Source organism: Hemitrygon akajei, chromosome 19 (genome assembly GCF_048418815.1).
Source record: "Hemitrygon akajei chromosome 19, sHemAka1.3, whole genome shotgun sequence".
NCBI classification, from domain to species: domain Eukaryota; kingdom Metazoa; phylum Chordata; class Chondrichthyes; order Myliobatiformes; family Dasyatidae; genus Hemitrygon; species Hemitrygon akajei.
In genome coordinates, this window is record NC_133142.1 from 27,149,009 (window position 1) to 27,169,806 (window position 20,798).

At 39.3% G+C, this 20,798-nt stretch overlaps 1 protein-coding gene across 3 annotated transcripts in view; it reads left to right on the forward strand.

The window, feature by feature from the left end:
- LOC140741842 (receptor-type tyrosine-protein phosphatase gamma-like) overlaps nucleotides 1-10,149 on the forward strand; it is a 648,055-nt gene extending 637,906 nt beyond the window's left edge. For all 3 annotated transcript variants that reach the window (XM_073072297.1, XM_073072296.1, XM_073072295.1), the window contains 3 exons: nucleotides 1,922-2,064; nucleotides 7,269-7,404; nucleotides 7,739-10,149. In XM_073072297.1, coding sequence (XP_072928398.1) covers nucleotides 1,922-2,064; nucleotides 7,269-7,404; nucleotides 7,739-7,885 — 426 coding nt within the window. In that variant the 3' untranslated portion in view covers nucleotides 7,886-10,149. The remainder of the gene's footprint in view (nucleotides 1-1,921; nucleotides 2,065-7,268; nucleotides 7,405-7,738) is intronic.
- The last annotated feature ends 10,649 nt before the right edge of the window (nucleotides 10,150-20,798 follow it).

The following is a 20,798-nucleotide window of genomic DNA, read 5'->3' on the forward strand; positions in this document are numbered from 1 at the left end:
TGCGGTCATTTGCTGTTTCTTGGATTTACTGTGTACGCCCATGGAAAATGAATTTCAGGGTAGCATATATGTAATTTGATAATAAATTTACTTTGAACTTTCTACTTTGAACTCTCTCCCTGTTAAGGCGGCAGGAAGATGGGGTATGTATGGATGTCCGGGAAATGGCGTATGGGTGAGGGCAGCATCAATGGTAGAGGAAGGGAAACCCCATTCTTTGAAGGAGGACCTGGAAAGAAAAGCCTCATTCCAGGAACAGGTGTGGCAGGGATAAAGGAACAGAGAAAAGGGATTGCCTTTTTTACAGTAGACAGGGTGGGAAGAGGTGACAAGATAGCTGTGAGGATTGATGACTTTATAAAAGATACATATCGGTAGACCACTCTGCACTCTCACCTCTTCTCAACACCTGCCTATCACTTCCCCTGGTGCGCCTCCTCTTCCCCTTTCTCCCAAGATCTACTCTCCTCTCCTATCAGATTCCTTCTTCTCCAGCCCTTTGCCTTTTCCACTTATTACCTCCCAGCTTCTAACTTTATTCCCAATCCCCCACCAACATGGTTTCACCTATCAGCTTCTAGCTTGTTCTCATTCCCCTCCCCCTCCCCGAACTTCTTATTATGACATCTTCCCTCTTCCTTTCTAGTCCTGATAAAGGGCCTTGGCCTGAAATGTCAACTGTTTATTCATTTCCACTCAAGTATCAGCTCACTTTCCACTACCTGGTCCATCGCCTGCAAGCTTATGCCATTTCAAGTGCTACTTCAAAATGTAGCTAGGATTTGCAGTTTTACCATCCTTTTTGGACAGCAAGCTCCAGACTCACACTGGATGAAAAGGTTTCGTCACATCTCCCATCTAATCCCCTGCTGATTAATTCTATATCTCTCCTGGTATTGTTCTTTCTGCTAAAGGAAATAAATCCTTCCTTATCCACTTTACCTAAACCTTCGATATTTTATACAACTCAGCTAAATCTCCTTGTCGTCTCTGCTCCAAAGAAAACAATTCAACCTATCCAATCGTTCCTTGGGGCTAAACTTCTTCAGTGCTGATAACACTATTAGAAATGTCCGTTCAGCTATTTTCTATAGTGTGGTGACTAGAACTAAACACAATACACGAAATGTGATCCAATTTTTTAATTCTTCATTTTAAATTCTATACTTCTGCCAAGAAAAGACTTAAGGATTAGGAAGATTTAGTAGGTTGTGGGCATGCTATGTTGATGGCGGAAGCATGGGAACACTTGCGGGCAGTGTTAGTCACTGACACAAATGACACGGTTCACCGTATGTTTTGAAGTACAGCTGACAAATAAAGCTAATATGTAAAACTGTTGGCCATTTAAACCGGAGCCACCTGCCCTGCTACCATCAAGGGTTACTGGATATTCACTTCAAAATCCCTCATTGTTGTTACAGTTCTGAGTATTCATCATGTATTCCTTATCACCATTTTCAAATATTCACCTCAGACTTGCCTGGATTGGATTCCATTCACCATTTTTCTGTCCATCTGATACATTTCTGATGTCAAAACTGTCTTCCTCTCTATCAACTAAATAATTTTGTGTCATCTGGTGATAGCTGAAACTTTTTTCAGAAGAGAAAAAACAATACAGAACCAAATTGTAACCAGTCACAAAAACACAGATGTTGTAATAGATTTTCAGTACAAAGGCCTTGCACACAAGTGACTTCAATCGGAAGTCGTGTTATTCAGGATTTAAAGACATGCTGATTTAAAGAATCTTTTCAGAATATTCTACTGAAGTCTATGTGAAGACCAATTCTAGTAATGTGGGAATTAAATTATTTTATCATGAAATTTTATTAAAATGTTTATGAACATTAATGGAATGGAAAGGACTCAAGGGTGATTTACAAATAATCTGAATTTATATCTTGTTTTCCTTCAGGATGATTACGTACTGGAAGTTCGTCACTTTCAGTGTCCAAAATGGCCCAATCCAGATGCTCCTCTGAGTAGCACCTTTGAACTTATTAATGTATTAAAAGAAGAGGCCTCAACCAGAGATGGACCAACCATTGTTCACGATGAGTATGTACTTCCTATTTCACTGATAGTGAATGATTACATGTGGACGGGAAGCATTATTCTCCAGGTGGAAGGGGAAGCAAATAGACGACATGAGTATGTCAGTAGTTGGTCATAAATGTCCAACTTGTGTTGTCCTGATCTAGTACAAATTTTAGAGCTCAAAAAGGTTGTAGCAGATTATTATTAATGATCATTAAAGGGAATATGATAATTGTAGGGAATGTGAAACATTTTATAATGTCGTTATCTGGGTAGTAATGGAATTAAATATTGCTTCCATCCACAGGCAACAAAAAAGTGACATACAGATATGAAAGAGTTATTCAAGAATTCAGAGGTTCAAAAGTTCATTCATTTATTTATTATCAAAGCAAGTGCCCACATACAAATCTGAAATTTGTCTTCTCCAGATATTCACGAAACAAAGAAAGAACATGCACAATAAACCAGAAAACGAACAGGCGATAAAAAACACAATGTAAAAATCATGTCTGAAAAGTCCACACTCCGTAAATGCAGTAGTTCAATCCATAAAAACAGAACCACAATACCATCCTTCGACATCGCCGACACCCATCGAAAGAGGGAGACACCACGAGGCAGAGAGGCCTACCCACCTGCCACACCGAGCCACACAGCGATAGGCCGCTCACAGTCTCCTTCTCTGGCAATGATCGGAAGTGACATTCTCATATTTTAACAAAATTTTAAGATAAAACAGGATGTGCTTGAAATTCAATGGTAGTGCAGAGTTCTTGTGCATTACTTAATGTGATTGCAATGTACTTTTAAGATTTCTGTTGCGTATTCCATGTGGATGGCGCATTAATGCATGTAAGTCAGTAGACATGCAGAGCTATGTCAAATAGTCCTACAAAATTGCTTTTCACATCTGAGGCCCATGTATGTTGTGGACAAAACATACCAAAACAGTTTTTGGTGCTTTGATTTTAGGATTGAAGGCTGCATACCTAGTCCATTGATATGTTGTCCATGGTATTTTTTATCTTCCAGGTAGATTTTCCTATTGTGTGTAAATGTTCGTAAGTTTGTTTTAAGAGTTTATTTCCACATCCCAAAGTCCATAAGACCATAAGAAATAGGATCAGAATTAGGCCATCCATCCCATTGTCTCTGATCCACCATTCCATCACAGTTGATTTATTATTCCTGTCAACTCCATTTTCTTGCCTCCTCCCCGTAACCTGTGATGCCCTGATTGATATAGAACCTATTTTTGCCTTAAATATACCCAATGACTTGGCCTGCACGGCCGTCTATGGCAATGAATTCCACAGATTTGCCACTCTCTGCCTAAAGTAATTTTTTCTCATCTCTGTTCCAAATGGATATCCCTCTATTCTGATATTGTGCCCCTCTAGTCCTAGAACCCCTCAGTATAGAAAACATCCTCTTCACATCCACTCTGTCTAGGCCTTCCAATATTCAATAGGTAATGTCCTTTGAGCTCAACCAGTTGCCTCTGATCATCCCAACTAAATCCTTCCCTAATTTCCACTAACACAATCCCCCCTCTATTATATACCTCCATCTTCTGCCACATCATCTCCCAATCCTGGAACACTTTGCAACCTTAGTTGGTCCTCTCTATTTGCAGACATCCAATCTAATTGTTATATTCCCAATTTTGCCTTTACAGTCGCCCTTGCAAAATGATGATATGCAAAACTGGTGTCAACCCTACTCCCAGCCAGTTTATCATGCATTTTCAATTTTAGGGCAGTGTCTAGTTATACTTGGTAGCTTTTAGTGTCTGCAAGTAATATAGATTACTGTTTCCAATCACCAAATAAAGAATATTCTTAAATGTGATAAAATAGTACACAATTGCTATGAACCATAGCCCAAACATGAGATTTAACAGCAATCAGGAGATCCCCGTCCATCAATGAAAGTGAACACTGAGATTTTTCTATTGCTGAAATGTATTATGAATCTAACCAATGTCTGCTGTGGCTCTGAAACTTCACAAATGGGAAGCTAGAGAGGGTTTGCAAGAATGCTGCTGCAACCATTTTGTTGGAGTTCAAGCTTAATTATCATTCAACCATACATGAATATCGCCAAACAAAACAGAGTTCCTCCAGAGCCAAGATGCAACACACACTACCAACACCACATAGCACATATGGCTACTATTTCAGAAGAACAAGCTGTCACAAAGAAAAAAACTAAAGAGTAATACAGTACAAGTCCCTGACTGGCTTGACTGTAGTCCTGGTCTAGCTTGTTCTTCCACAGAGCAAACTCTGGAGGGCAGCGCTGACAGGAGGAGCCATGCCCCAAACCAGTACAGATTACAGTGCACCCTACAGAGGATCTCTCACACTGCCTTGGCGTCTTCTCTCCTGGGCGGCTGAGACAGGCAAGCCCGTGGCTTTGGCCTAGTCAATGCCACAACCAAGGCAGCACAGCTCCCCACTGTCTGTCTTGCCAATGAACCAGTGAGCCAGACTTGCAGTATTCTATGTTACCAATACCCAATAGGGTACTGCGATCACAATAAAAACATCTAAGTCACTCATTTGCGCTGCGCACCATCATGGCACAATAACGGTACGCAACAAGTCCCTGCGACGACCAACAGTGATGTGCAATAAGTCCACCTCCATCACAATCGAGCAACTTGCTGTTGGATCGTCCTGCAGTACTTGATGTTCTTAGTATCCAGCAGTGATTTGTGATCATAAAAAATGTGTACAGGACAAACAAATGCGCCTTTGATTGGACCCAGAGTGGCTGTTGTGTCCAAGCATGCCATGACCAGAAAGACTGAATAGGCTGGGACTATTTTCTCTGAAAGAAGGAGGTTGATGGTGGAATTTAAAGGTTTATAACATCATGAGAGACAAAGAAAAGAAGAATAGTTATAGTTTTTTTCCCAAATTACTGTCCCCAAGCAGCAAAGCTGATCACAGTTCCACCAACCAACTCCACCACTGCTTTATTATTTCCCGTCAGTCACCATATGTACAACATTAGCCTAGCATCACTTCATGGACATTTAATCAATCTATAAGCTGTCTTATGTATTTATATTTATTGTGTTTTGTTTATTGTTACTATGTTCTTTATCTTTTGTGGGGTTTTTTGTGCTGGATCAGATCTGGAGTAACAATTATTTCGCCCACATCCTCCACTTCCAAGCACCCATTCTCTCCTTTATCGTTAAGTAGTCCTACCCCCTCCCTGTTTTTTATCTTTTATTTTCTTTTCTCTCTCCTCTCCTCTCCTTCCCCCTCCACTCTCTCCGCTCCCTCTCTCTGTATCTCCTCCCTCTCTTACCCTGCTCTCTTTCTCTCCTCTCTTTTCTCTCAAATGACAGCAAATGACATTAAACAATCTTGAATCGTGAATCTGGAGGGCATAGGTTTAAGGAGAAAGGGAAAGGGAAGGATTCAAATGGGTCCTGAGGGGCAGGTTTTTCTCACAAGGGGTGGTGAGTACATGCAGTAAACTGGCAGAAAATGTGGTAGCGATGTGTACAATGTTAAAAGACATTTTGAGAGAAAAGTTTTCGAGGGACATAGGCCAAATGAAGGCAAATGGGAAGAATGCACCTTGGTCAGCATGGAGGAGTTGGGCTGTAGGATGTGCTTCCATGTGGTATAACTCCATAACTAAAAGTTCTTTTGATTTTTGTAACTTGAAAAAGGAATTATTGGAAAAGTTTGGTTTACGATGAGCCTACCATGAGGAATCTTGGATAAAGCCATCCTAAAATTGATGAAGACAATATCCTCAGCTCCATCATTGTCACCTCCTTAAAAACCTCTGTCAAGTTAGTAGGATACAATATGCCCCACACAAAGTCATACTGACCATCCCTAATTATGCCATGGCTTTCCAAGTGCTCAGAAATACTAACCTAAGGATCTTCTCCAATAGCTTCCTTACCACGGTCATGAGACTCACCAGCTATAGTTTCCAGAATTATCCCTATTTTACTTTTTCTTAGCTACTTGCCAGTCCTCTGTGACCTCAACTGTGGCTGTAGGGAATATGAAGATATTGGTCAAGGCCTCAGTAATGTCATCTCTTGCTTCTGTTAATAATCTGGCCCATCTGAAATATCTTTCTCCTTGGTAAATAGTGATGCAGAGTAATCATTCAGGACCTCGCCCACATCCTCCACTTCCAAGCATACATTCTCTCCTTTATCGTTAAGTAGTCCTACCCCCGCCCTGTTTTATTTATCTTTTATTTTATTTTCTCTCTCCTCTCCTTCCCCCTCCCCTCTCTCCCCTATATATATATACATATAAAATCTACAGTATATACTATTTATATTGAATGTCTTGTGATTCTCTTATCTTATTTACTTAACAGCTTTGTATGGCCCCTCCTGGCTCTTCTATTTCCCTCCTGATTTATTTTCTAGCTTCTTTATAATCTTCAAATATTCCATTTGATTTTAACTTCCCAAAACTTGCCTATTCTTCCTTTTACATCTTGACTAAGTTAATCACTTATGAAGAAAACTCAACCATTCGTCATAAGACATATTCTCTAATCCAGGCAGAATCCTGTCTAAAGCTTCCACATCCTTCCATGAGTTGACCAGAACCGAACACAATACAAAGTGTGGTCTCACCAAAGTTTTATAGAGCAGCAACATTACCTCGCGGCTCTTGAACTCAGTGCCTTGGCCAATGAAGGCCAGCACACCATATGCCTTCTCAATCAGCCTATCAACTTGCACTGCAACTTTGAAGCATGTACTGCATAGACTTGGACCCCAAGATCCCTCCGTTCCTCCACACTGCAAAGGATCCTGCCATTAACCTTGTACTCTGCCTCAAGTTTGACCTTGCAAAGTAAATCACTTCACACTTATTTAAACAACCTTATTATTTCAATACCTATGTTGCCTCCCCCCCCCATTCTCTAATCAAGGCCTATAGTCACTATAATTCTCTTCATTTAATTTAGTCTTGCCTGAAAAATAATTGTCTTGGACTGTAAATTTCTCAACTATTTAATTAGATCCTCTGATATAAATTCATAAATAGTTTAAATTTCTATTAATATAGTTAAAAAGGTTAAGAGTAGTCATTATGAACTGAGCATCTAGAAACAGTATTTTAATAGAGCGATAATATCAGAAATAAAGAAAATGCAGAAGGCCATATGACGAGATATTCTGATATCTTAAAGAGTTACTTTCATTCTATGTTATGCAGGTTTGGAGGTGTCTCTGCTGGGCTGTTCTGTGGCCTTACCACTCTTTCACAGCAGCTGGAGTGTGAATCTGCTGTGGATGTGTACCAGGTTGCAAAGATGATAAACCTTATGAGGCCAGGAGTTTTCACAGACATTGTAAGTACCTGATAATGAAAACTTAAAATATCTCTCCATATTGCATTGATAACTATAAACCATAAATGTTTCCTTGAAGTTAATATGCAAAACTTATACATGTTACTAAAAACCTCAAAATCAAGGTCAAGATCTAATATATCACATTATATTTGTGAATCTTCCAATAAATAGGTTGCTCAGGCATTTATTTGTTAAAATCCAATCTCACTAATCTTTTAATACATTAACTACATTGTTTTAAATTTCCACGTTTTTGCAGTGGTTATAACTTTGACTGTTGAAGTATTAACAGATTCTCATAACTTATTTCATCTTGTCTGTCTTTGCACAGGAGCAGTATCAGTTCCTATATAAAGCAATGCTCAGCTTAATCAGCACAAAAGAGAATGGGAATGGCCCCTCATCATTTGACAAAAACGGCACCATCATTATCACTGATGAATCAGATCCAGCAGAGAGCATGGAATCTCTTGTGTAATATGAAGCTTTTTGCAAATGGCACTTCATTTGAAAAATGTTTAAGGACTGAATGAACTTTTGAGGCCTTTATTGCCAGGTTCCAATTTTACTGACAACCTGACTGTACTTTTCACAGTGATGAGAGTTTCAATGTTTTAACCATTCTGATTCTTACTGTTATCCTGCTGAGTATTTGCACCTCCTAGCTTCACAAAACAAAATCTCAATTCATTCTAGTTTGCACTATTTGATCAGTGTTACAGCCGATTAATATCTAGGACAAAATCCCAAAACTCCACAAAGCTATACTGTCTGTAATCTTTCATTAGCTGTGTGCATAGGAAGATGGAATTTGTGTTTAGAGATAGCTTTGCAGTAATTTTGCAAAAAAGAAGCATTCTACATTTTGGTTGGAGATTAGTTCAGATGGAGCCCTCTTTTATGCATAAATGGTGTAATTTTAGATATCATTTGAAGTAATACATTATGTGAGCCTGGCAAATCTTTGCGAAATGCCTGTAATACAACTTTACATTCCAGTAATCAGAGTATAAAAATTCAAAAAAAAACTCTTTATAATTTGGATTTACTATGCCAGGGGTATGGGTAAAGCAATTAAATTGTCAATTTCTAACAATGTTACATTTGTAATGTAACAGATTGTAACTGGATATTTATGGAGAAAAGCTGACTTTGTGCATATAGCTGAAAAGTAATAAATCTCTTAAAGGAAACAGTCGTATTGCATGTAAGATGCAGAATTACTAAGCCCTTTGAAGGATTAATAAAAATGCATAGTCAGTTTCTTTTACAAGGATGTGAGTGTTGATATTAGAAAAGATAGATTAACATGTGAATTACATAAGTGCAAAAATGACGGATCATTTGATAATAATAAAGTTACACCATTACTTATATAAAGGCTTCACCAATAATGTAGCAGATTTGCCTGCTCAATACTTGTCATTTTAAAATATTTTTTTAAAAATCTCAGATCATATAATGTCAGTGGAACAAACTTTTTAACTTACCAAAGATATAAAGTAGTTCTCAGCAGAATGTAGTCATTCTTTTCTCTCCCAGAAATACAGTTTTAATTGTCTTATTAATTATTTTTAAAATGTCTCTTCAGTCCAGGGTGCACTTTTTTTATTTGTAAGCTCAATTAATGACTCAATAAGATGAATGTTAATATTATCAAGATGCCAGTTCGTATTTTTATGAACATTTCTGCCTAGCGAATAAATAAACTTTCGCACAGATATACAGTACATACCTTAATTGCAATGTAGAATCTCTATGGTTTCTCTTTTTAAGGAGCAGACCATATTTGTACATAAGATTCATTTGTGATAGTCAGTTAGTTCTCTGCAGTTGTAGTTTTGTTCTCATCAATGGGAAGAATACGGCAATGCTGGACAGAATTTGCTGTAATATTTCTCTTTGACATGACACCCTTAAGAAAACTGCTACCTGGAAGTAAAAAAAGTTTCAAAATTTTATGTATTAAAAAAAGAGGTATTTTCACAAAGTAGGAGACATTTTCTATACAAACTAAACATTTTGAAGGGGCAAACACGAATCAGACTTTTAGGCAATTAAAAAGCTTGAACTGTTTTCAAGAAAAACTATCTATATAAAAAAAAAGAAAAAAAACTTTTCTCAACAAAGGGGAGATATTTGAATTTTCTTTTTAACCTCATGGTGTAGTTGTCTTCAAAAATAATTTTGTTTCTGTGTTTTAGGCAAATACATTCATAGATCATATATCATGTCCTGAAAATCATAATCTACATTCATTCTTAAAGGTAGCAGACAAATCAAATTGTAAATATTTTGTTGCTTTGCAGGCATCTTATGGGGACTTTGTATCTATGTTATATAATCACAGAATTTTATATTTTCATATAAAGCTAATTTTTTTCTAGTCTCAACTCCTTCATAGTTTTGTGGTGGCTATGTCGAAAGCTGTATGTGCATTGAGCAGTACTATGAATACAGTGTCATCACATTTCAAAGGCATTTAACATTTATTACTTCTTGGGGCAGTGGTCGTCAAAGTTGCAGGTATTTTCAACTATATCGTTGGTGTGTGCAATAGGAATAGACCTAGGCAGTTACTGAACAAGTTTGTCTCATAACCCATTTGAAAATGTGGTGTTTTGTAACTTGAAAAAATCTGCTTTTTTTCTGTTGGAAACTATAGTAAATTGTTCTATTATAGTGTTATTTAATATGTAAATTGTATTCCTATACATGAAATAAAGTATGGGTTTTGATGGACCAGTAGCTGGACATTTTTATTCTCATGGATTAAAGCATGTTTTGCTTCCCAATGCATTTTAAATTAGATTGATGACAGTCAGAAGTAACTAAAAGATATTGGATAAAGACAAGACAAGTCAAGTCAACTTTAATTGTAATTTCAACCATAACTGCTGGTACAATGCATAGTAAAAATGAGACGTTTTTCAGGACCATGGTTTACATGACACAGTACAAAAACTAGACTGAACTACGTAATTAAAAAAAACAGAGAAAGCTACACTAGACTACAGATCTACAGTGGACTGCATAAAGTGCACAAAAACAGTGCAGACATTACAATAAATAATAAACAGGACAGTAGGGCAAGGTGTCAGTCCAGGCTTCGGGTATTGAGGAGTCTGATAGCTTGGGGGAAGAAACTGTTATATAGTCTGGTCGTAAGAGCCCGAATGCTTCGGAGCCTTTTCCCAGACAGCAGGAGGGAGAAGAGATTGTATGAGGGGTGCATGGGGACCTTCATAAAGCAAAATACTGCAGCAACAGAAATTTTAAATAAAAGTGAACATTATCCAGGTGAATTATGTGCAACATCTACTAAGAGGTTATGTTATGTTGAAGTTGTACAAGACGTTGGTGAGACCTAATTTGGAGTATCGTGTGCAGTTTCAGTCACCTACCTACAGGAAAGATGTAAATAAGATTGAAAGAGTACAGAGAAAATTTACAAAGATGTTGCCAGAACTGGAGGACTTGAGTTATAAGGAAAGATTGATTAGCTTAGGACTTTATTCCTTGGAACGTAGAAGATTGAGGGGAGATTTGACAGAGGTATATAAAATTATGGGAGTATAGATAAGGTAAATGCAAGCAGGCATTTTCCACTGAGATTGGGTGTGACTACAACTAGAGGTCATGGTATAAGGGTGAAAAGTGAGAAGTTTAAGGGGAACATGAGGGGAAACTTATTCACTCAAGTGGTGCATGCAAGCTTGATTCCAATGTTTGAGAAGTTTAGATAGGTACATGGATGGTAGGGGCATGGAGGGGTATGGTCCCTATGGTGGTCGATGGGAGTGGACAGTTTAAATGGTCTGGCACGGACTGGATGGGCCGAGGGACCTGTTTCTGTGTTGTGCTTTTCTATAAGTGTGTGTAATGTGTTGTCATCAACACTACAAGATACCATAGGATGAATTGATTATAAAGAACAAAGCCAGAAAAATGGGGCATAGAAAGAGAAAGGAAATGTTTTGTAATTTAAGTGTAGAGTTGGAGATGACTAAATGACAGAACTAATAGCAAATTAGTCCAGACCAAGCAATGAGGAGTGAAATAACAATTAAATGATTAGGAGTTGGGTGAGAACAGGGAAATGGAGAAGACAACAATGGCTCCAGTGAGAATAAGATGCGAATAACACCAAGACGCTGAAAGGACTGATCACCCAGCTGACTACATACTAACAAATAAGTCAGAATCAGGTTTATTATCACCAGCATGTGACGTGAAATTTGTTAACTTATCAGTTCAATGCAATACATAATATAGAAGAAAAAAATAATAACAAATAAATAAATTACAGTATATGTATATTGAATAGATTAAAAATTGTGCAAAAAAACAAATAATATATATTTGAGAAGTGAAGTAGTGTCCAAGGGTTCAATGTCCATTTAGGAATCAGATGGCAGAGGGGAAGAAGCTGTCACTGAATCGCTGAGTGTGTGCCTTCAGGCTTCTGTATCTCCTACCTGATGGTAACAGTGAGAAAAGGGCATGTCCTGGGTGCTGGAGGTCCTTAATAATGGACACCGCCTTTCTGAGACACCATTTCCTGAAGAGGTCCTGGGTAATTTGTAAGCTCATACCCAAGATGGAGCTGAGTAAATTTACAACTCTCTGCAGCTTCTTTCGGTCCTGTGCAGTAACCCCTCCATACCAGACAGTGATGCAGCCTGTCAGAACACTCTCCATGGTATATCTATAGAAGTTTTTGAGTGTATTTGTTGATATACCAAATCTCTTCAATCTCCTAATGAAGTATAGTGGCTGCCTTGCCTTCTTTATAACTGTATCGATATGTTGGGACCAAGTTACATCCTCAGGGATCTTGACACCCAGGAACTTGAAACTGCTCACTCTCTCCACTTCTGATATCTCTATGAGAATTGGTTTGTGCTCCTTTGTCTTACCCATCCGGAGGTTCACAATCAGCTCTTTCGTCATACTGACATTGAGTGCAAGGTTGTTGCTGTGACACCACTCCACTAGTTGGCATATCTTACTCCTGTACACCTTCTCGTCACCACCTGAGATTCTACCAACAATGGTTGTATCGTCAGCAAATTTATAGATGGCATTTAAGATATACCTAGCCACACGGTCATGTGTGCATAGAGAGTAGAGCAGTGGGCTAAGCACACACCCCTGAGGTGCGCTGGTGTTGATCATCAGCCATGCACTTATCCACACCATTTCTGGACATTCTGCTTCACTTATCAGCATCTACATTCTGATCTGCAGCTATCAACATATACCATGGTCCTTTGAGTGTTAGACACCATAACATGAACCCCCATATCCCACACAGTGCCTAGTCTAACACCATTCACAACTCATCAGATAATGAAGCAGTCCACAAGACCTGGGCAATATCCAGTCCTAGACTAGTAGGTGGCAAATAACATTAGTGCCACACAAAATGAAATCTGACAAGAGCAAATACAGCTATCATCCCCTTACAATTATCAAATTGTAATGCCATTGTGAATATATAAAATGTCCCATTATCAAAATCCTATAAGTTGCTATTATTGACCAAGCCACACACTATTCTCACTTGGAAATAGATCACTGTTCCTTCCTGGACCCCTCAACTACAGCATGGGTATCGCCACACCTCAGGAACCGCAGTGCTTCAAGAAAGCAATTCATCACCACCTTCACAAAGGTGCTGTAGTTTGGGCAATGTAGCACTGGTCCAACTGCGAAGCCCATTTTCCCTAAATGAATAAACTATGTTTACCAAAATTACAGAGATAACTAACACTGACGCTGAATCTAACAGTAACTAGGTGGAATCCAGGAATAATAAAATACTTATGAGGTGGGCATATGTGAGTAGTTCTCCACTATTCTTTTAGTTGGGCTCAGCTCATGTGGCAACTCCTGGGTACTGAGTGATACAAATACAGTTGCACTGTGTGTTTTTTAATGTTTGTAATTGAAATTTTATACTACCCAAAGCGAAGTCCAGAACAGACTCCAGCCAAACGGCCTAATTCTGCTCTTATGTCTTACAGTCTTGTTTTGCTTAATTCAGGAAATTCAGTCTACCATTTGTACATAAGATGATCTCATTCCCCAAGCAAAGTTCCTTTCAGAACATTGCAGAGGAAAATACACCAAATTGTCTTGGGTGCAATTATGTTAGGCACTCCCAATACAACCAAATTTCAGAATCAGAATCAGGTTTAATATCACTGGCATATGTTGTGAAATGTGTTAACTTTGCAGCAGTAGTAAATGGCAATAAAAAGGTATAGAGAGAAAAAAAAGCTGAGTTACATTATGTAATATGTCTACATGTGATATTTAATATGTCTGTTAAATAGTTAAGTTAAAGTAAGTAGTGCAAGAAAAAGCAAAAATAAAAAGTAGTGAGGTAGTGTTCACGGGTTCAATGTCCATTTAGAAATCAGATGGTAGAACAGGAAGAAGCTGTTCCTGAATTGTTGAGTGTGTGCCTTCAACACCTCCTGTACCTCCTTCCCAACAGTAACAATGAGAAGAGAGCGTGTCCTGGGTGTGGTGGGGATCCTTAATGTTGGACTCCGCCTTCCTTGAAGATGTCTTGGATAGTACCCATGATGGAGCTGACTAATTCTACAAGTTTCTACAACTTACTTCAATCATGTGCAGTAGACTCCCCCCACCCACCGTACCAGACGGCGATGCAGCCAGTCAGAATGCTCTCCACAGTACATTTGTAGAAGTTTCCAAGTATTTTAGTTGACAAACCCAATTTCCTCAAACACCAAATAAAATATAACCACTCTTTTGCCGCCTTTATAGTTGCATCAATATGTTACATCCCGGTTAAGTTTACTAATACAACAGTGGACTGGTACCCCTCATACCTTTGATATCCATGCTTACCTTTGATATTTTGGAGGCACAGTCCATTCCGTTGGACTTACTCCTGTCCCTTCAACACCTTGACACCCCAATATCTAATGTTCCCTTGCTCCATCTTCTTCCCACTACTCGCTCCAATTTTCCAAGCTTTTGATGTCTAGGACCACCATCTCCCACCATCTAAACTACAAAATATGTTAGACCAACTTCCTGGCTTCTGGCCTTCTTTCAGACAACCCCTGGCCTCAAATTATCGGAATAGTATCTCTGAATGTTTTCTGTCCGTGCTCCACGGGCCTGGTCTCAGTTCCAAAGGTACATCTTACACTATGGAAAAATAACACATTATTTTAGTGACCCATGTTGGCTCATGAAGGTTCATGACAGAGAAGTGTATGTGTTGCACATCCATTTGTTTGTACTGGAATTTTAAATAATATTTCTTCGCTGCGATGAGATTTTCATCAGTGATGAAAATAGATATATTCACTGTCATCAATAATGTGTTTTCAACTGTTAATTTACACCAGCCTGCATCCTCAAGGGAAGGAATGCTGTGCTGTGGAATGTCCTGTCTAAAAACCAATATTTCCACATCATTTTGTTCCATTATTATTTTCTATAACTACATCATACCAATTTTGCATTACAAAGCCTTTAGTCACTACTAATGACTCCCTCCTAAGTCTACTTATTATTTATTTAGTTTTTTTCATCCATATTTGGATGATTATGCCTTTAAAAAGAACCCGGTGATATTTATTTCTACTTTAAATATGATATGCAAAAGCCAGTGTTGTGGTGATTTCCTTTGCATTTCTATGACTGATCTCAGTTCCAGTTCATTACTAGGTTGAAATATTATGTACCTCCAGCAACTTATTTATCTTGACATCTTGCCTTAATAACATTAGGAATGATTTAGCATTGATATCAATTTTGGCAGAGAAGTTGAACCATTAATGTCATTTTTAGGTTCGGCTTGATTTTCTAGCTTTTTTCAATTGTTGTCACTATATGAATGTTTTCTTCCTGACTGCCTTGCAGCTGTCTTTCGAAGTAATACATTTTTTTCATTTTAATAGATTTCTTGTGTCACTTAGTGCAGTGCAAATAATCTTTATTGAGCACAAAAAGTTAGTAAGTATAAACTTTCAATACAAGCTTTGAATGTGTGTAACAATTTAGAAGTAAGTCTATTCTAATGATTGAGAGATGTCAGCTGCCAAGAAAAGGTAAATGGACTTTTTACTTAGTTACCTTTGTTGTGTGTGTGTGTGTGTGTGTGTGTGTGTGTGTGTGTGTGTGTGTGTGTGTGTGTGTGTGTGTGTGTGTGTGTGTGTGTGTGTGTGTGTGTGTGTGTGTGTGTGTGAGACCTAGTATACAGTATTAACTTTTAAATATTTCATTTTTAACATGTGTTTTGTTTGTTAACAAGTGTCATTTGTTAATAAGTATTATTGAAAGTCTGTATATAACAGATCCATTCACAAATCTTCAATAATAGACAGTTTAGTCGTACTGTCAGCTGTGGGTAGGGTCTCTCCATTTGCCAAGTCCATTCTGTGAGTGCAGAAGGCTTCCTATGTTGAGCCAGCCCCTGTGTTCCATTCTGCCATGCTAATGTTGGGTCACTAGGTTCCTAGTGGAAGACTGAGACCATGCTGGGATAAATGATATGTTCCAGGATTTGGCAATCATTGAAGATGTGTAAAGTATTTTAACCCCCGCCCCCCCCCCCCCCAGAGTAACTCACAGTAAGATGCTTGCAAGACTTTTCATTTTCACGGTTACACACAAAGGGCGCTTTCCTACCGGGGTTAATGATTACGCAGTGAAAGGAGCGACTAAGTGGGTCAAAGCAGACAAAGTTGCCAGGAGGCTGCAGTACAGATTGTGGCAAATGGAGCTTATTGTAAGAGGGTGTGAGGACATGCACTTTAGAAGAAGAAAAGTAGAAGATTGCAGATGACTGAAGTACTGAGTGAAACGTTTTTTTTTTGTGCAGAAATTTCAAGAAGTTAGCAAGCAGGTGCAGAAAAGAGGTTCAAATGGTTCAGTTTAATATTGATGTATACAGTATACGACCTGAAATTCTTACCCTTCATAGACATCCACTAAGCAGAAAAAAAAATCGAAGGAATGAATGACAGAAAAATGTTAGAACCCCAAAGCCATCCCTTCCCCTCCCACACACAAGCAGCAACAAAAGCATCAACCCTCCTCCCTTCCCCTCCCACCTCATGCTCCAGCAAAAGCAGCAACATCCCCTCGCACCACCTACGACGCAAGCAATAGCAAAGCCCCTAAGGAGACCATCAGAAACCATTGTCCATCCCAACACTTCGACATCTCAGACTGGCTCTCTCTCACTAGCGAGGGGAAGAGAGATATCGCTCCTGCATCAATGAGAGGAGAGACCAACAGCTCACTTTTTCAATGTTACAGATTTCTGTGTCACTTCTCCGAGCACCCGCTCCCCAACCCCCAACTCGAGGACCAACAGACTTACACTCACCATCGACAGAGAGACTGAGAGATCATTCACGTGCAGGGGCCTTCTGACAGCAGCATACATTGACTTCTCTCTCAATGTCTCAATCTCTCGCAACACTTCAGTCGGCAACATTGGCGAGCAATCTGGTCGTCCATGGGACCGCATCCCGAAGGCACATGTCTTCCAGGTCACACCTGGAGATATTGAAGCACCAGGCTGCACGGTGTGTCCAGGAATGAAAACCTGCCGCCTGTAGAGAACTGTAACTTGAGCTGCAGCTGTAGATCACGGGCTCTGACAGGAGCCCAGCCACCTTGAAAAGAAAAGAAAGACAGGAAAAAGAAGAAGAAATTTTCATGGACAAACTGGAAGAAGTCACCTGGGTCTGTAAAAATCTCCCTAGTGATCTTTAGCTCCTCCCAATCCTGTTGAAAGGGCAAATGACAAATTGGCCTTCATTGCAAGAGGGTTGGAGTTCAGAAATAGGAAATTGTTGTTATAATTATACAAAGAATTGACAAAGCTATACTTGGTATACTTGTGTACAAATTTCACTTAAGAAATGGCATATATTACAATGGAGGCCGTCCACAAGAGATTCTCTGGACTAATTCTTGGGATGAGAGTGTTGTCCTACCATGAGTGGCTAAACAAATTTGTGTTCGGAAGAACGTAGAGTGAGCTTGCTAAAATGTACCAGATCCAAAGGAGATGTAACAGGTTAGATATTAAATGTCTTTACTGGTAGGAGAATCTCAAAAGAAGGCACATAGCTGAAAGATAAAGGGGTGACCATTTAAAAATAAGACATATATGACACCTACTTCTCCTAGATGATGGTGAATCTTGGGAATTCTCTGCCTTGGAGGGTTGTGGAAGCTAGATCGTTGGAGGTATTTAAAGAGGAGTTAGGTTTTTTTGCCATATCAGGTAATTGAGGGCTAAAGGGAATTGGCACAAAAGAAGAGATAAGGTCTACAGCAGATCAATTGTAATCATATTAAAAGGCAGAGGAGGTGCAAGAGATCAAGAGGCCTACTCTCTTACAATTTTCTTATGTGATGCAATAATCCACATAGCATTTCTACTCATCTATCAATTCAGCATGTATGTAGTAGTATAATGGCCCAATCAGTCAGACTAGCTCAGTGAAATAATATTCCCAAACAAAAGAAAATGGCATAAGAAGTTTTTCAGCTGGTGAATTGTTGGTTGTGGAGTGTGCACAACTCCGACTGCAAAGAGGAAATTGTCAAGCCTCTGATTTAGTGTAGTAATTTCTGCTGACAGTGCTCACAATGTGTTCTTTAGACTTTGGACGACACTGCCCGCAAATTCATTAGCTGGATGGTACGGTGCAGATTAATATCTCTTATTCCACTCATTTTCAGGAATTACTGAAAATGTTCCACAACAAACTGTAGTTCATTGTCACAGACTAGGTTTTCTGGAACTCCAGCCCTTGAGAAGAGATTTCTCAACCTATCAGTAGTGTGTGAGGCTGTGGTGAAGGCTATTGGGAACACTCCTGGCCACTTGGTAGCTGCATCCACTGCTACCAAGAAACTGGTGCCCATGAATGAGCCAGCAAAATCCACATGAATCCTCTGGCGGGGTAAGCAGACCATTCCCAGTGATGGAAAGGCACTGCTCTTGGCAGCTTTTGGACATACTGGCATCCGAAATAATGCAAGGCTAGCTGCTCAATCTGCTGACCTTTATTTGCTTTTAGTTGACTCTATTGTTGGAGATGGGCATGTAAATTGTGGATGAAATTCCAAACAAGTTGTAGTTGTCTCAGCCTCTCAATACTGACCCTCCTGTTTTTTTACCACATACAAACCCAATAAGGCTTATTGGTTGTTGTTTTTTTAACTGTTGTGAACATCATTCCCACAAGAGTTATCTTTTCTCCAGTATAAGTTCTTAGTTGGGTATCTGCAGGCTTCAGTTTTCTTGCGGTTCAGTTCAAGTATCTTTGAAATGTCATACAAATTCATTTTGTGCAATGACTGAAACAGCCGAGCTAGTGTCCAATTCCATTTTAATTAATTTCCGATTACTTCTGATGTAAGCCCTATTAGTTGTCTCATATTAGCTTTCACATTATAAATCTCAAGGCTACATTGCCCTGTGTCATTCTCAAATTTTTTCATCAAGAGCATGCAGATTATTGATCCTTCTGAACCTGCAACTCAGCTTTTATTTAATCTTTTATTCTTCCCTGCACAGTCCATTTATTTTTGTCTGCCCAACATGCCCTTTGTATGAGTCCTACTTTGTTAAATTTTCTGCAAGTTTTGCCTCTAAACCTGCAGTGGTCTGATGTATGTGAGACCCTGCCACAACAGTAGCGCAATTTGTTTGGCCAGTCCTGTTTCTGTTTAGACATTGTAATTTTGTTTCCGCTTACTTTAATTCCTGACTGCAACTCATTGCGTCTCCAGCTGCTGTTTCCATTGATACAGCAATTTCAACTGCTCTTTTAAATGTGAGTTGTGCTCCAATTAAGAACTGTTTTTGAATGTTTTCTTGTAAGATCCCACAAGTTAAGATCTCTTAGTGCATCGTTAAGCCCCTCACTGAACTGACAATAGAAACATAGAAAACCTACAGCACAATACAGGCCCTTCGGCCCACAATGCTGTGCCGAACATGCACTTACTAAGTTCTATTTTTCTAAGCTCTATGTACCTATCCAGGAGTCTCTTAAAATACCTTATTGTATTCACCTCCACCACCATCACCGGCAGCCCATTCAACGCACTCACCACTCTCTGCATAAAAAAACTTACCACTGACATCTCCCTCTGTACCTACTTCCAAGCACCTTGAACCTGTGCCCTCTCATGTTAGCCATTTCAGCCCTGGGAAAAAGCCTCTGACTATTCACATGATCATTGCCTCTCATCATCTTATACATCTCTATCAGATCACCTCTCATCCTCCATTTCTCCAAGGAAAAAAGCCCAAGTTCACTCAAGCTATTGTCATAAGGCATGCTCCCCAATCCAGGCAACATACTTGTAAATCTCCTCTGCACCATTTCTATAATGTCCATATCCTTCCTGTAGTGAGGTGACCAGAACTGAGCACAGTACTCCAAGTGGGGTGTGACCAGGGTCCTATATAGCTGTAACATTACCTCTCAACATTTGAACTCAGTCTCACAATTGATGAAGATTAATACACCATATGCCTTCTTAACCACATAGTCAACCTGCACAGCAGCTTTGAGTGTTCTATGGACTTAGACCCCAAGATCCCTCTGATCCTCCACACTGCCTTTAATACTATATTCTACCATCATATTTGACCAACCAAAATTAACCATCTCACACTTATCTGGGCCACTTCTCAGCCCAGTTTTGCATCCTATCAATGTCCTGCTATAACCTCTGACAGCCCTCTATACTATCAACAACCCCCCCAACCTTTGTGTCATCAGCAAATTTACTATCCCATCCCTCCACTTCCTCATCCAGGTCCTTTATAAAAATCACAAAGAGTAGGGGTCCCAGAACAGATCACACCATGTGTCTCCGACTTCCATGCAGAATATGACCCGTCTACAACCATCCTTTGCCTTCTGTGGGAAAGCCAGTTCTGGATCCACAAAGCAAGGTCCCCTTGGATCTCATGCCTCCTTACTTTCTCAATAAGCTTTTCATGGGGTGCCTTATCAAATACCTTGCTATAATCCATATACACTACATCTACTGCTCTACCTTCATCAATGTGTTCAGTCACATACTCAAAAATTCAATCAGGCTCGTAAGGCGCGACCTGCCTTTGACAAAGCCATGCTGACTATTCCTAATCATATTATGCCTCTCCAAATGTTCATAAATCCTGCCTCTCAGGATCTTCTCTATCAACTTACCAACCACTGAAGTAAGACTCACTGGCCTATAATTTTCAGGGCTATCTCTATTCCCTTCCTTAAATAAGGGAACAACATCCACAACCCTCCAGTCCTCCGGAACCTCTCCCTTCCCCATTGATGATGCAAAGATCATTGCCAGAGCAA